This window comes from Myxine glutinosa, chromosome 1 (genome assembly GCF_964187855.1).
Source record: "Myxine glutinosa chromosome 1, kmMyxGlut1.1, whole genome shotgun sequence".
Taxonomy (NCBI): domain Eukaryota; kingdom Metazoa; phylum Chordata; class Myxini; order Myxiniformes; family Myxinidae; genus Myxine; species Myxine glutinosa.
Window position 1 is genome coordinate 191,597,889 of NC_136261.1, and position 16,604 is coordinate 191,614,492.

The following is a 16,604-nucleotide window of genomic DNA, read 5'->3' on the forward strand; positions in this document are numbered from 1 at the left end:
CACCACACCGCGCTTCCATGTGCTCCCTCGCACACGCGCTTCGACCAACTCACTCTTGACGGCACACTCACTCCTTGGCGTGCACTTTTTCCTCACACACCCCATGGTCGGACATTCTCGCACACCTCTTTTTTCGCACACCAGACCTGTCGCACACTTCACCAACGGCCTTTCACGAACACCCGGATCCAAACCAATCCCCAAGCCGACTGAAGCTTTCCTCACATCATATACCTTGCCACTCACCTCCGTACCTCGTCGTCGCACCTCCTTTGCCACCTGCAAACTCTTTATTTGGTTAGTGAGCATCACATTATGAGTTGAGCACCGACCTTGCACATATTCCATCACCTCCTCCTGGATTTCTCTTTTAGTTTCTGTCCGTCTCTTCTTAATTTCACTCACCTCTTCTTCCACTTCCTCTAATTTTTGCTTCACCTCTTTTATTTCCCGGTGCGTCTCCTCAAGTTCGTCCTCTAAGGCTACCGTGACGTCTCCATGTGCATCCTCACCTCTCGGTCCTTCGTCTCCATTATCTCTGTCACCTCGTCCACCCTCATTGTCAGTTCCTCACGTACCATCTGACATTGCCTCTGTGTCGCTATTAATTCGTTTTTAATTTCTTTTTGTGTCGCCTTTAACCCTCCTAGTACCGCAGTGTTCTTTTGAACCTGCTCCACTAGTTCTTTTTGTCCCTCCGTCAGCTGTTCCACCTCCTCCGTCAGATCTTCTATTCCCCCCTGTAACCTAGCCGTATTATTTCTCACCTCTTTCTCCATACGCTTCTCACCTCGCTTTACCTCCTCGCGTAGCCCCGAGACCTCCTCACTCACACCTCGTCGTATCTCCTCCATCTCCTTTGTAGATGCCACCCTCATCTGTCCCAATTCATCCCTCTGAGCATCCAATTTGGTTTCTACCCCGATTTTTACCTCCTCTATCTGCTCTCCCATTCGTTTGATTTCCCTGGCAGATTGTTCCCCTATTTCCCGCAATTTGTCCTCCATCCTATTTTCTAACCCCATTAACCCATTTTTCACCTCTTTTATCCCGTTGTCTAACCCCTCACCGGTACCCCTCGCTTCGTCCCTCATTACCCCCATTTGGTTTCCCATTACCCCCATTTGGCCCTCCAATCGCTCACCCTGAGCATCCATCCGGTTCCCCATTACCCCCATTTGGTTTCCCATTACCCCCATTTGGCCCTCCAATCGCTCACCCTGAGCCCTCATTTGCTCACTCTGCAGGTTGAGGGACGCCTGCATTTGTACCATACTGTCGTTTCCTTTCTGCATTTCCACCATGAATTGGGCCATGAAGGCTTGTATTTGGGCCGCGCTCATTGGTTCCGCGACCGTGGCCCCCTCAACCACGTGCGCGAGAGCGCCATTTTGTGCGTCTGAAACCTCCGCAACCACATTGCTATTTTTCTCCTCCTCCCTTTCCTCCACATACATTTCCCCGAGGTCCTGGGTCGATTCCACCCTGTCTATCTCTCCCACCGACATCCGATCGCCTTGATTGTCCATGGCGCGATCTCAAAATTCGGGTTTTATAAAACAAAATAAATTTCGGCAGCTTGTAATTTTGAGCGCGTTAAGCGCGCTTCGGGTCCGATCTCACTCCTCGACACCAATTGTTACTCTAATAGTACAATTGGTGTTCCAAAATTTGGGCCTAACAAATTTAGTCCCAGGTCCGAATCCCAACTCCTGACAACCAATTGTTACAGACGCGGTTTTAGATGTTATTTTACCGAGCGGTTGGTATTACCGCGTCCGAACAGTTACTCCCCGATTAGAACCCGATTCCACCCGACGTTGACCAGATCGCACCGCAGATATTCAATCGGGAAACCTCTAAAGCGACCGAAAGAGAAGGAAAAGAGAAGAAGACAGAGTACGGAGGAAGAACAGATTTATTATTCACACACAAGCAAAAAGAAAGAGCGACCAAAATTATTTACAAGCAATGGATGGAGAAAGCAGTCACACAGTGCATCGTTAGCTTATTCTATTCATTTTACTTAACCCCAAGACAACGAGTAGGACAGACGACGTTCACACTTACACGGGGGATATTGCAGGCAGGTAGGGCTTGAGGTGGATTGCTGGAGAGGGAGGAGGGTCGGAGGCAGCAGCTCTCAATTCCTCGTGGTTTTTGGCGGGAAAACCCTTCGTCGCGTATCCGCTGCCGATGCTTTAGACATCACGCGCTGGCTCGGGCACACCTGCTCCTCTCCTTCTGGTGGAGCCGTCTCCCTTGGTTTCAGCGCGTCTCTCCAAAGCTGGTTTCCTTTCCGAGTACCTCTCCTCTTTGGCTTGGAGCGTTTCGCATCTCACCGCTCACAGCTCCTCTTGGTGTCGCCTCTTCGCTCATCTCCCAGGTCATCTGGTGAAGCAGTCCCTCCAGTCGCTTTTATTACTCCGGGCGGAATCAAGCCGCCGGCTGCGAGGGCACGCCTACCGGGTCGCTAACCGCGGTGCTGGTTGGCCAAGTGGGGTTGGCTCACTCCTCCCCTCTATGACGAGGTGGAGACACGCCTTTCTTCTCCGAGATTAGCACATGGGCAATGGCGGCTTGCGGGATTGAACACCACTCGCACCCCTTTTGAAAGGAACTTTGGAGAGCGGAGATGTTTGGGGCAATTGAAAGGGCCTACGCTTATTTTGTTTGATACAATGCAAAGTCAATCTAGTGGGAAACACATATTTAGCCTACATAGAATAAGGAAATACACTATTTAAAAAGATATATCGTGGCCTGCGTGTAAGCTTCATGGAATTAACTAGGACGGCTGCAACCATTATTTACATTACGAGGGTGTTACACATAACAAAACCATACTTTTTTACATTCGTTACACTTCCTCCAAAATTGTTACACTTCTCAAAAACCGTTACACTTCTCAAATTCGTTAAACTTCTCAAAACCGTTACAATATATATACACACACACACACACACACACACACATACAGTGTATATATATATATATATATATATATATATATATATATATATATATATATATATATATATATATATATATATACACTCAAGTCACTGTTGTTTACCCACTGTGATATCAGCGGACAACTGTTTTGTCATGACGTTTAAACAATCTACCCACCAACACTTTTTCAATGCATATTCACTGAATCATGGACAACTTTGGTCAATGGACAATCATGGACAACATCAAATGTTAGCTCTTTCACGAGCCTATCTTGTATACAAAAAAAAGAAGAAGAGATTTTGAGGCATTTGGTCTTCATTAAAGCAAATTATTCCCACAAGTAGCAAGCAAGAGGCCCGGCTACAATATACAGTTACGTGAAAAAGTAAGTACACCCCATGTAAAGTTTTGACTTTTTCAACATATTTCAACACACAGCTATTTGATCTTCATTTCCACAATATTGATAGATAAAGGTGATATAATAGAACAAATATCATGAAACATTTACATTTTGTAGTCAATTGTATAATTTAAATAAACATAAATGCAAATTTCGCATGTGGAAAACGTAAGTACACCCTTGGCTCTAATAGGTGGTATTGCCCCCTTTGGCAGAAACAACCTCAAGTAGGCGTTTCTTATAACTGTCTACCAGCCTCTGACATCGACTGGGAGAAATTTTTGCCCTCTCCTCCATGCAGAATTCTTTCAGCTGTGCGATGTTTGAGGGGTTTCTTGCATGCACAGCTCGTTTCAAACCCCCCCGACAACATCTTGATGGGATTTAGATCCGGGCTTTGACTTGGCCATTCCAGAACCCTCCATTTCTTTCTTTTCAGCCATTCCTTGGTGGATTTACTGGTATGTTTAGGGCCATTGTCATGTTGCAAGGTCCACCTTCGGTTGAGCTTCAACTTTCCTATCCAATGGAAAGTCTCACATTATCCAATGGCCTCACATTATCCTCAAGCACCCTCTGGTACAATGAATAATTCATAGTTGATTCTATGATGGTGAGCTGCCCAGGCCCTGATGCAGCAAAGCTGCCCCCAAACCATAATATTTCCACCACCATGCTTTACAGTTGGTATCAGGTTCTTGTGGTCAAATGCTGTCTTTGGTTTTCACCAAACATGTCTTCTGGTACTGTGGCCAAATAGCTCTACCTTTGACTCATCTGTCCAGAGCACATTGTTCCAGAAATGCTGGTCTTTGTCGAGGTGTTCATTGACAAACTTTAGTCTTGCCCTGATGTTCTTTCTGGACAGCAAAGGTTTCCTCCTGGCACACCTCCCATGTAGATCAAATTTGTGCAGCCTCTTTCTAATGGTAGACTCGTGCACTTTGACATCAACAGTGGCAAGAGCTACCTGTAGGTCCCGTGATGACATTTTGGGGTTCTTAGAGACTTCTTTCAGCATCTTGCGGTCTGCTCTCGGGCTGAACTTGCTGGGGCGGCCTGGCCTGAACAAGTTGGCAGTTGTTTGGAATCTTCTCCACTTGTAGGTGATCTTCCGGACAGTCGAATGATTGATTTCAAATTGTTTGGAGATCTTTTTAAATCCCTTCCCAGACTCATAAGCATCTATAATTGTACACCGCTCCTTTCCTATGCCATCTCCAGGCATTGCAAATCGTCATTGCCGGGCACCGAAGGGGGCTCGGCAGTGACGCACGCTGAAAGAGAGTACTCAGTTTTCACTCTGGTTGTTTGTTTGTTTGTTTTCTTGGTTTCTTGTTTTCTTGCTTTCTTGTTTGTTTGGTTGTCCGGGCGATATCTCAGCCATCCTTTGAGCTAGGAAGCTGCAATTTCGGCACAATAGTGAGCAAGTCCTTTCTCAAAAACGGTATTTTTTTTTTTGATTAATCAATAAATTGAGGAGTTATTTAATTATTAGCGATTAATTAAGTACTTATTTAATTAATCAAATTTCCTTTCTCTTCTGACCATTAACTCAGGCACCTTTTGAGTTAGGAAGCTGATATTTGGACATGCCAATGACCAGGTGATTTGGCTGCAAAGGATATTTTTGATTTATTAATTAATGTGTTCTCTGACCAAATTGATTAATAATTTAATTTTTTTATTATTATTATTTATTTATTTTCATTATTAATCATTTATTTATTTTCTTTCTCATTTGGCCAATATCTCAGGCACCTTTTGAGCTGGGAAGCTAATATTTGGACATGAGTGACCAAGTGATGTGGCTATCAAGGATATTTTTGATTTATTGATTAATCATTTCATCTATTAATTATTTATTGATTAATCGATTAATTATTTATTGAGTAATCAATTAATTATTTAATTTTTTATAAATGACTTATTTAATCAAATTTCTAAAAGATACATCTTCGGATGAAGCACTAGTGGTTTAGTTATGCGATTAGCCAATTGATTATGAAAATATTTTGTGATAATCTTTTATTGATTTTAATTATACAATTAATCAATCAATTAGTGTACACCTCTCCCTCCCAATGCAGCCTCAATGAGCTGCACTGCGGTATTGCCGGGTGCCGGAGGCGCTCCGGCAATGCCGCGCTGCAGCATATTTAATTATTTGGCATGCGGCGGTGTACTTTGAATGTATCTGTACTTGTCTTCTTTCTGAAGACCTCAGAGAGCTCTTTTGATGTGGGCATGGTGACGCCACACACTTCAACAACAAAGAGCAAACCAAACTAAATGTCTGAGGTTTAAATAAGACAGGTTCCTCCAAGATCCTCTCTAACGATGTTCTAATCATTTGCACATGAGCTGGTGCACCTGATTCTCATTTTAGGTATTTGAAGTAGTGATAAATGTAGGGGTGTACTTACTTTTTCCACATGCGAAATTTGCTTTTATGTTTATTTAAATTATACAATGGACTACAAAATGTAAATGTTTCATGATATTTGTTATATTATATCACCTTTATCTATCAATATTGTTGAAAAGAAGATCAAATAGCTGTATGTTGAAATATGTTGAAAAAGTCAAAACTTTACATGGGGTGTACTTACTTTTTCACGTGATTGTACTTTGCACTTCGTCTGAGTGCATTCTAGGTCTACCACACGGCAGCGAGGGCTCGGCCCAGCCGCACTGTACTTCCGGACAACAAAATCGTGCCTTCTCCCTCACTCTCGTATTTTTTATATATTTTTTTGTAGTCATGGCTTGAACTGCAAAGTGCAACAGAAAAAAGGATTATTCTCAGCCTACAAGGTGTAGAAGTGCTGAAGAAGCTTGACTGACCACATGTATTGGACATGAAAAAGAGGAAGACACTGTACCAACATTTGAGCATCATAACAACAACAACAGGCATTTTAAGGCCATTTTCCCTGCTAGAGCAGGGGTTAGCCTTGCGGGCCCCACGACAATCTTCTCCATTTTGCCCTATTTTCTGCATCTCCCCTTGTTAACCCCCTTGCCCGCATTTCTTCTTCCACCACCTTTAGCCAAGTCTTTATCGGTATTCCCCGTCTTCTACTTCCTTCTACATTCATTTCCATCACTCTTCTCAACCAGTCACTTTCATCCTTCCTCAACACATGACCAAAACCATCTCAACATGTTCCTCTTCATAGCATCCATCACAGGCTCTATTCCCATCATCTTTCGCAATTCATCATTTGTCTTCCTCTCTCTCAACGATACTCCACACATCCACTGAACCATCCACTTGAGCATCATTGTCAATAATATATTGGTTATCGAGGTGAAAAGTTGAAATCAGTCTTTAGCAATCTGCCCTGAAGGCAAACATGCATTGAAAACGGAAAGCCTCTTTTTTATCACCCCCTCCTTTTTATATTCATTACTCACACCGAGACCATAGGCCGGGAACCTCTGTATTGTGATCATCCTGTCTGCATTTGTCTGTTTTTTGGCAGAATAACTGGACGAAGGCAGCTAGAATCACCAAATTGGCATCGAGTTTCTATTGTGAATGTCTCAGATGAGTTCAACTTTGAACTACTCACAAGTAAATGTATAAAATGAAAATTATTACAGTAGTATATTTACTCACGCCGCAGCATGCGGCATGCTACAGGACCGTCTTGGTTCTCATTCTCATCAACTTATCCTTCTTATTCTATGGAATACACACTTTAACTTTTTTGATGATGACTCTACACTTTGCAATAGCATCCCTCATCCTTCGGATAGGCAGGTAGCAGTCTCTTCCCTCTTTGCAGACCTTGATAGAATCAGGAGCTGCTCCAAAACTCGGAATGTATTTCAACCCCAACAAATCCCACACATTCACCCTGTCTCTCCAAAAGCACCGTCTGGCAAATCCTCCCATCTACTTCCTTGCCAAACCGCTTGAAGAAGTTGAGACCATAAAAATGTTGGGCCTCACCATCAGCCATGATCTCTGTTATGGACATCCTCCATCATGCTGAGTCTTTCCTTGACAAATATGAACTTTGAACAACGTGGAAAGCCTTCATCCTCAGCTCAGAATCCTGCACTTTGGACTGCAGTCCGTGCCTCATGCCTAGCACATCTTCATCCCGCGGTGACCAAGGCCTTCAGTCATTGGAATCCCTCACGATTAAGCTGGCATCACAGACGGGTTGGTGGTCTTTCTTCTACTGCTTCCATCCAGGTATTGCACCCTCTGCTCCTTTTATGCTGCTCCTCCCTCCCTAGGTTTCTCCAGGGCATACTCGGTCTGTCTGGTTTGTATACAGAGATGCCTGTAAAACACAAGGGTGTGTGGTGTGTGTCCGGCTGTCCGGCTGCTTTACTTAATTGCATCTCCATGGCCTTTCTTGATCCGTTTCAGTACATGGCCTCTCGTTCATAAGTGAAATATTTTTTTGCAGTGTGAAGATTGTTTACAAACTGTTGCTCCTTGTGTTCAACACAGGGTCCAGTACTGAAGTACAACAGCAACCAACGTTATGCCACGACTGCTGTGACAGCTGCTATTTTACGGGACATCGCAGCAAGAGTTGATGTTCCTCTGCAGGTAAGGTTATTGCTATCACAAGCTTGGTTTGTTTTCTTTGTGATAATGACATTTCTCTACTGTAACAAACCCATCATGTGAGGTTGGTTCAAGGGTAACCTATATTTTTGTTCTCGATAATTGTTAGAGTGGATTGCTGTAACTCTGTGGAGTAGTTATGACATCTGACTTGTGTGCGTGCGTTCGTGAGTGCGTGCGTGTGCTCTGGAGCAGCAAATACGACAGAAATTGTTGCCAGACGTATAAATACATCAGCATTTGGATGGGTGGCATATTTTGTGATACTACCTAACAATGGCTCATTATCCTGGGAACCCAGGTTGAAGCCCCACTACTATCTCCATTTACTTCCGAAATTGAAGATTTGCAAGTGCTGCATATTAATTCCCCGAGTTTGTTTGTTATTTGCGAAATTTTTCAAGTACTGTCAGATCCCGGCATTCGCAGGGATAAGTCCCTGAAAAATGTCGCAAATGTCGAATCCGTGAATGTCCGGGCCATGTTTCAATGGGGAAAAGGGGGATCAGAAAAATTTTACGAACACAAATCCACATCATTAGTTTCATCAAATGCTTAAAAGTAAAAATTAAAACATTGTAAGCCTTTCCAAAAGGTTAAAATATTGTAAGCCTTTCCAACAGTGACATGTTACTTTATCGAAGACTAACCGTTTGTTGTTTTTTTTCCTTTCTTTTTTGTTGTATACAAGATCGAGGCTCGTGTAAGAGCTAACATCAATCACAAAAAAAGCAAATGGACACACAAAACAGACAATAAAGGGACCCGGAGACAAGATGGAGAGAGAGAGGGAGGCACAAAGTACAACAGCAGAGAAGTTCCCAATCCACTGGAATGCGGCTTTCATTATGATAGCATGAAGCAAAATATTCTGTGGTCTGATAAGATGAAAATTGAAATCTTTGGCCTGAATGCAAAGTAAAGTACTGTGTAAGGCAGAAAGCTCATCACCGAGCACAGCTCATCACCCATCTACCACCATCCCTTCCGTGAAGCATGGTGGTGGCAGCATCATTATATGGGGATGCTTTTTAACGGGAGGGACTAGGAGACTTGTGAGGACAGAGGGAACAATGAATGGAGCCAAATGCAGGTGAATCCTTGAGGAGAATCTGCTTCGGAGTGCAAAAGACCTGAGATCGTGGCGAAGATTTACGTTCCAACAGGCATCACAATCCTTGTGTTCGAAATTCATTTTACAGACTTGGCATTTAATATGGAATATTTTTTTTTCTTGACTTGGGTTTACTTTCTGAACTCAGTATATCAATCTGGTGAGTTTCTTTTACGCTTCGGTGATTTCTTTGTTAAAAGAACCATGTCACTGATTGTCTTTCGCAGCAAGAAGTCAATAACAGGATAATATCACTGGTGGCGTGACAAAATGTAAGGACAGGTGCATTTGACGATTGGCTTCACAATCATGTATATAAGGGTTGTTGCGTTCTGTATTAGTGGAAAACAACTGCTGCACATCTACAAAAGTTATTGCCGCTTCCTCTGGAGATGGTCCGTCAACTCGACAATGCTGTTTGTCATGGAGTGGTGGCTTTACGAAATTACGGCATGAAACAGCGTGCTATTGCTCGGCAGTATGGCATCACTCAAGGTCAGATGTGAAAGATCCTGAAACGAAATGCTCAGAGGGGTGTCCCTTCTCCAATACCGAGGCCAGGACGTCCCTGCAGAACCACAAGGAGAGATGATCGCCAGCTGCACCGATTAGTCTGCAATGGCCGTACCACGTCAGCTAATCGGCTTCGGGCTGAGTGGCAGCAACTGACAAATGTGCCTGTATCCAGAAGGCTAGTCAACCAACGACTGGTTCAAGCAGGCTATCGTGCCAGGCGTCCCCTGAGAAAGCCACGCCTGACCAGACAACACCACCAGCGTCGATTGCAGTGGGCCAGCGAGCACCGTCAATGGCAGCCAGGACACTGGAATCACGTGACTTTCAGTGATGAGTCTAGATTTCTGGTCTATCGTCAAGATGGCCGTAACCAAGTGCGCAGACAAGTGCATGAAGCCTACAACGAAGATTGTATTGTGCCAAGAGTCCAAGCTGGAGGTGGTGGGGTGACCGTTTGGGCTGCTTTTCATGCAGGGGGCAAAACTGACCTGGTTGTTCTGAATGGAAACCTGAACCAGTTCAAGTACAGGGCCATTCTGGAAGAAACATTGCTTCCATTTGCTCGTGCAGCCTTTCGAGGAAACTTTGTCTTCCAAGATGACAATGCACGGCCTCATCGTGCTCGCGTGATCCAACATTTTCTTGCTGACCGTGGTGTCGAGCATATGGAGTGGCCTGCCATGTCACCGGATATGAATCCGATAGAGAACTTGTGGGCAGAATTAACGGGTCAAATCGACAACTTGGACCAGCAGCCTACCTCTGTGCGTGAATTGCAGCAGGCTATTGTCACTGCATGGCAAGCGATTCCTGTCCAAACCTTGGCAAATCTCGTGAACAGCATTTCTCAACGTGTGCGTGCTCTCCTGAATGGTCGTGGGGGTTACACGAAGTACTGAACTGTAATTTTACTGTCCGTAATCCCAGTCGTAATTTAACTTTTGTTTTTGCTAATAAAAAATTTGGGTAATGTGCAAAATAAAGAAATACTTCTGGAAAACGTACAGAAGTTTAACACAGTACTGTCCGTGAATTGAGTTCGATATCAGTTTACATCACTTTCAAGGATCAATTTATTTACTTCAAAATGTCAAGTGTGGTTTTTGTTTCTTTTAAAGGTCACATTAACAAAATCTAGAATAATTTCAACATAATTCTAATGAACTTTTGGTTCTAAGTCATCTTGAAAAGTAAGTTCAATTTAAATGCCGTCTGTATTTGAGATTCAAAATAAAAGTTCATTTTTACTTACGTACCATGAACCTGCCTCGCTGATTGTTGCCAGATATAAATGGTGTAAATCTTGCTCGACAAAAACGGGAAACATTATTTTTGAGGTCAATAGGTCAAAGTCACAAATCGTCATTTTTCATCCGATTGATTTTATATACACACACATATGTACAGCCGTGGCCAAAAATATTGGCACCCTTGCACTTTTTTCAAATAACTCGCATTTTCTCGAAAAAGAAGTTGAAATTGACTGTTGTATTTGTAGTGGGGCAGATATGTGAAAAAGATGTTCATTTCCGGCAGAAAGTGTGAAATTTCGCATACAGGGGTATTTTGGGGCGCTGATTTCAAAAATTGGCGGATCCAAGAGATCTAACCAATGTACCGGCCGCCATCTTGAATTCCAATATGGCCGCCAAGACGAAATGTTGAAATTACCTATCTTGGGTTCTAAATGACCTGTGGCGCTGAAATTTGGTACACAAGGGTATGTTGACATGCTGAGTTCAATAATGCAATAATTTGAAATGTCTGACAAACGGTATGGCCGCCATTTTAAATTCCAATATGGCCGCCAAGACAAACATCGATGTTTTCATTGCTTTAATAGCACAGTGTACGGTAATGTCATAATGTTAAATCATTTGAGCATTATTATGATAACTGGAAAATTGTTGCATCTCAAATCTACTGATGGGTTTGTAATTTTGTCGAAGGCAGTAGAAATTTGGGAAATTCAGCGCCCCAAAATACCCCTGTATGTGAAATTTAACACTTTCTGCCGGAACTGAACATTCACATGACATTCCAATAATTAATTTTTTTTAATGTTTTTTCTCTTTCAGATCCAATGTCGAAATCAAAGAAAACATCGTCAACAATTCCAATGCCAACAGACTGGAACATTTGCGCTCTTTGCCAGAAACGTTCTGAAAATGAACCACTAAGAGATGCATGTAAGGGCAGCAATCAGTCGTGTCTAGACGTCTACGAGAATCTTGCTCAAAATCTCAAGGCATTGAATGATTTAGGTGCCTTGCCTTGCGGGATAAACATTTCCCGACTAGATGATGGTTGCGGTATTGCAGAAACCCTAGCTGCGCATGCTGCCAAATGGCACAAAAACTGTTATGTGCAGTGCAGCAGCTCTCGTGTGGTCAGGGCTGAATCAAGGGAAAGAAAGCAAAGTTCAGACCTTAAACTTGGTGAAGAAACTTACTCGCCTGTTAAGAAAAGACTCAGAACAAGTTTCAAATCTCCATCCGTTGAACAGAGTACTGCTAGCACATGTTTCTTTTGTGATAGCATTATCAGTAATGAAGAAATAGTCCACAGAGCGGCAACAAAGTCATCACACAAGTTCTCTGCTATGGCACACGATCAGATACACGAACAGCAGAACGCTTATGTGAAAGGTGATGGTGGAGTCATTGGAATTACTGAGAATGAAGGGGCTCTTCGCCGGTGGATGGTAGCTGGTGCAGAAATAGCCAGAATCCTGAATGAGTTTGAGGACCAGTTTCAAAGACAGAGGCAAACTGATGTCCGCCACCACGAACAATTGCCTAGTGTCCAGAAATCCTTTGCATCAGATCTCAATAATGCAATCAGTTCCTTTGAAAAACTTGGAAACCCGTTTGCGGAAGACAGTAATGACTTGTATGTGCTTGACACAAAGGTCATCATGCCTGATGAAGTGATAGCCGCAGTGCGATCCATGGAGGACACTGGCAAAACACAATTTGACGGATTTGTGGGGCAGCGAATCAAGGATCCTTCTGACAATTTCTATGATAGCATTTCAAAGAACAATCTGCCACTGTTGAAATCGAAGCCCAAGAAAACACCTGGAAAGTCTGAGGCGAAGATTACACGTATGAAAAGTAATGTGGAGCTCTTCTCACGAATGTACATTTCTTGCCAAACTAGAGATGGTGATCTTAACACATTTTATGAATATGAGTGTCATGGGTGGCCACCTGCATTGGCTGAAGGTATCAATACAATGCGGCCACCAACCGGCAAGGCTGATCTTTTGCCCTGTTTGGAAGCTTTAGCACAACGTCCTCGTGATGCGCCCAAAGGAGAAGTTCGTATTTTCGATGGGGCTGCCTTAGTCCATCATTTGGAGCCTAAGAAGTGCAACAGTGTGATCAGGACATTTGGTGACTATGCACAGAAACAGGTCCTTCCGTACATTGCCCGAAAGTTAAATGAGGGGACTGTGATGCGTGTTGATGTGGTGTGGGACACCTACAGAACGGACAGTCTCAAAGAAGGCACCAGGCTTGGTCGTGGCACTGGCATACCACTCCATGTGACTGAACAGACATCCGTGCCACGAAACGGGAGCAGCTTCCTTCGTGTAGATTCCAACAAAAAGACATTATTCAGTTTCCTTGCTGATTCCCTGCAAACGATGCCTATTCCAGAGGGAAAAACACTTCTTACAACCTTAGAAGAAGAGGTTAAATCAAAGCCCCCTTCTGATGTTTCTCAAATTCAACCATGTACGCATGAAGAGGCTGATTCACGAATGATGCTACATGCTTGGCATGCATATCAGCAGGGGTACAGAAGTATCGTCATTCATGCAACAGACACGGATGTGGTTGTGTTGGCTATCGCAATGGCAAGCATTATGGACGGTTGTGCAATGTGGTTGGCATTTGGACATGGAAACTATTTCAGGCACATTGCTGCTCACACTATTGCGACTCACATTGGCCCTGAACGCTCATGGGGGCTTCTATTCCTGCATACTGTTTCCGGATGCGATACTGTTTCTGCCATATGTGGGATTGGCAAAAAGACTGTGTGGAGCATATGGAATTCCATGCCAAACTTGGGGGAGGTCTTCAATCATCTCTCACATGCACCAGCGGAAGTAACAGATGATGACATGGACAACATAGAGAGGTTCTTCGTTGTTCTGTACAGTAGAACTTCCCCTCTGAAGAAAGTGAACGAAGCACGCAAGCAGCTGTTTGCTCAGGGAAATCGGCAATCGGAAAATATTCCACCGACAAAAGAGGCACTGCGTCAACATGTGAAGAGGGCAGTCTTTCAGGCCGGTCACATCTGGGGACAGTCCCAAATTGCTAACCCAGAGCTGCCTTCACCTGCAGATTGGGGATGGGCTAAAAATGCAGATGATGTCTGGCATCCATTTTGGACAGTAATGCCAGAGGCGTCAAAAGGGTGCCGAGAGCTGATCAAGTGCAAGTGTAAAAAACGGTGTGCTGGAAATTGCAAATGGTCTGCTGCTAATCTACCATGCACAGAACTATGTTTCTGCTCTGGACAATGCTTCCGAGATGAGCAGTAGGAGAAGTAAAACGGATGGAAAAAAGCTTGCAGCATGTTACGGCTGCCAACTGGTACGAAATATACTTTGAAATGAGCTCTTTGACTTGTTATATGATTTGTCAACTAGGGATCCATTGAATTGGTATTGCTTTTGCAAAGAACCCGGGATTTTCAACATTTCGTCTTGGCGGCCATATTGGAATTCAAAATGGCGGCCATACCATTTGTCAGACATTTCAAATTATTGCCTTATTGAACTCAGCATGTCAACATACCGTTGTGTACAAAATTTGAGCACCACAGGTCATTTAGAACCCAAGATAGGGATTATCAACATTTCGTCTTGGCAGCCATATTGGAATTCAAGATGGCGGCCTGTCCATTGGTCAGACCTCTTGGATCCACCAATTTCTGAACTCAGCATGTCAAAATACCCCTGTATGCAAAATTTCAAACTTTCTGCCGGATGTGAACATCTCGTGCAATTTTTGTTACATATCTGCCCCACTATTGTATTTGGCCAGCCAATAAGTATTTGGTCTCCACAATTCTTTATTTCATTGTTAATATTACAGAACCTTTGTTTTTGATTCAAACTTAATATATCCTTTTAAATCAGGAAATAAAAAGAAATGGCATTGACAAAATTATTGACAACCTGGACTTAATATTTGGTAGCATGGCCTTTGGACTAAATAACTGCTGTCAAGCACTTCCTTTTGCAATGAATGAGCTTCCTACACCTCTACTGGCAGTTTGGCCCATTCTTCTTGTGCAAACTGCTCCAGTTCTCCCAGATTTGAAGGGTTCCTTCTCCCCACTGCAGTTTTCAGATCTTCCCACAGGTGTTCAATGGGATTTAGATCTGGACTCATTGCTGGCCACTTCAGAACAGTCCAGCGTTTTGTCTTGAACCATTCCTGGTGCTTTTTGAAGTGTGGTTGGGGTCATTGTCCTGCTGCAAGACCCAAGACCTTTGACGGAGACCCAGCTTTCTGACACTGGGTTGAACATTGCGCTCCAAGATGCTTTGGTAATCTCCTGATTTCATGATGCCATGCACACACTCAAGGCACCCAGTGCCAGAGGCAGCGCAGCAACCCCAAAACATCACTGAACCTCCTCCATGTTTGATTGTAGGGAAGGTGTTCTTATCTTTGAAGGCTTCATTTTGTTTTCTGTAAACATAGAGATGATGTGCTTTACCAAAATGCTCGAATTTGGTCTCATCTGTCCACAGGACATTCTGCCAGAAGGATTTAGGCTTGTTCAGGTGTGTTTTCACAAACTCCATTCGGGTTTTCTTTTGTCTCTCTCTCTCAGCATTGGGGTCGTACGATAGAACCCCCTTTCAAGGAGTTGGTGACGGATGATGCGAGTTGAAACTGCTGTACCTTGTGTCTGAAGGTCAACCTGAATCTGGTTGGCAGTTGATTGAGGTGCTTTTCCCACCATTTGAACAATCCTTCGCTGCAACTTCAATCAAGTTTTCTCTTGCGGCCACGTCCAGGGAGGTTGGCTACAATGCAATGGGCCTTAAACTTCCTGATAACATTGCATACGGTGGACACAGGAACATCAAGGTCTCAGGAGATGGACTTGTAGCCTTGAGATTGTCCATGCTTTGCCACAATCTTATGTCTGACCTCCTCAGACAATTCTCTGGTTTTCTTTCTTTTCTCTATGCTCATTGCGGTGCACAGTGACACAAAACAGCAGAATGACTCCTTTTCTCTATTCAAACTGGTTGAATGAGTGATTTTTATATTGCAGGCATCTGCAACTCACCATAGGTGTTTTTTGTTTTGTTTCACTGCAAACCAAAGAAATACATATGTGGATATCAAAATATTATGATATTTATCATATTATGATATGATATCTTGCAATGATAGTGCAACAATTTATTTGGAGTGTCAGCTCAGGCTTCAGGGACAAAGCCTAAACTTGGCCTGGGGTTCAAAGTTCAAAGATTCCCAAATCGAGTTATTCCCTTGGCTTAAGCTTCCGTTTCCGGTCCCTCGAGCAAGGAAGCGACTTCGACCTCTGCACGGCAGCAAAGTTAAAGTATTTTTCCATTCGTGTCTTCTTCAAATTTCCACTCGTTATTGTGCATGTGTTAATGTGTGTTTTCTAGTTGGTGTTGATTTGCAATTCATGCAAACTTGTGTGTAATTAATCGTTTTCTGTTCGCACCGCGTGCGCGGCCTGGTCTCTCTAGGCTTCTCCCCCGCCGCCCCCCTCATCCCCCATCAGTGTTTTGTGAATTTAAGTTCTTTCCTTCGCTATATTGCTCATTTCTTAGATTTTCTCTTCTCCCCCTAACTTCCCCGAACATCCACACATTGTTTAACGTTTTAACACACACACACAAAAAAAATCCTTCCTTCTATCCTCGCGGGCACGTGTGTTTGCTCTCACCCCACCCCCTTTATCTCCTAATCTTCCACCTCTTCCTTCCATCTCCAGCCGAAACT

The 16,604-nt window shown here is 43.5% G+C and overlaps 1 protein-coding gene across 7 annotated transcripts in view; it reads left to right on the forward strand.

Moving 5' to 3' along the window:
• The window catches only part of DNPEP (aspartyl aminopeptidase), a 126,221-nt gene that overhangs the window by 92,801 nt on the left and 16,816 nt on the right, over positions 1-16,604 (forward strand). For all 7 annotated transcript variants that reach the window (XM_068124281.2, XM_068124306.2, XM_068124290.2 and 4 more), the window contains one exon: positions 7,836-7,937. In XM_068124281.2, the coding sequence (XP_067980382.2) occupies positions 7,836-7,937 (102 nt within the window). The remainder of the gene's footprint in view (positions 1-7,835; positions 7,938-16,604) is intronic.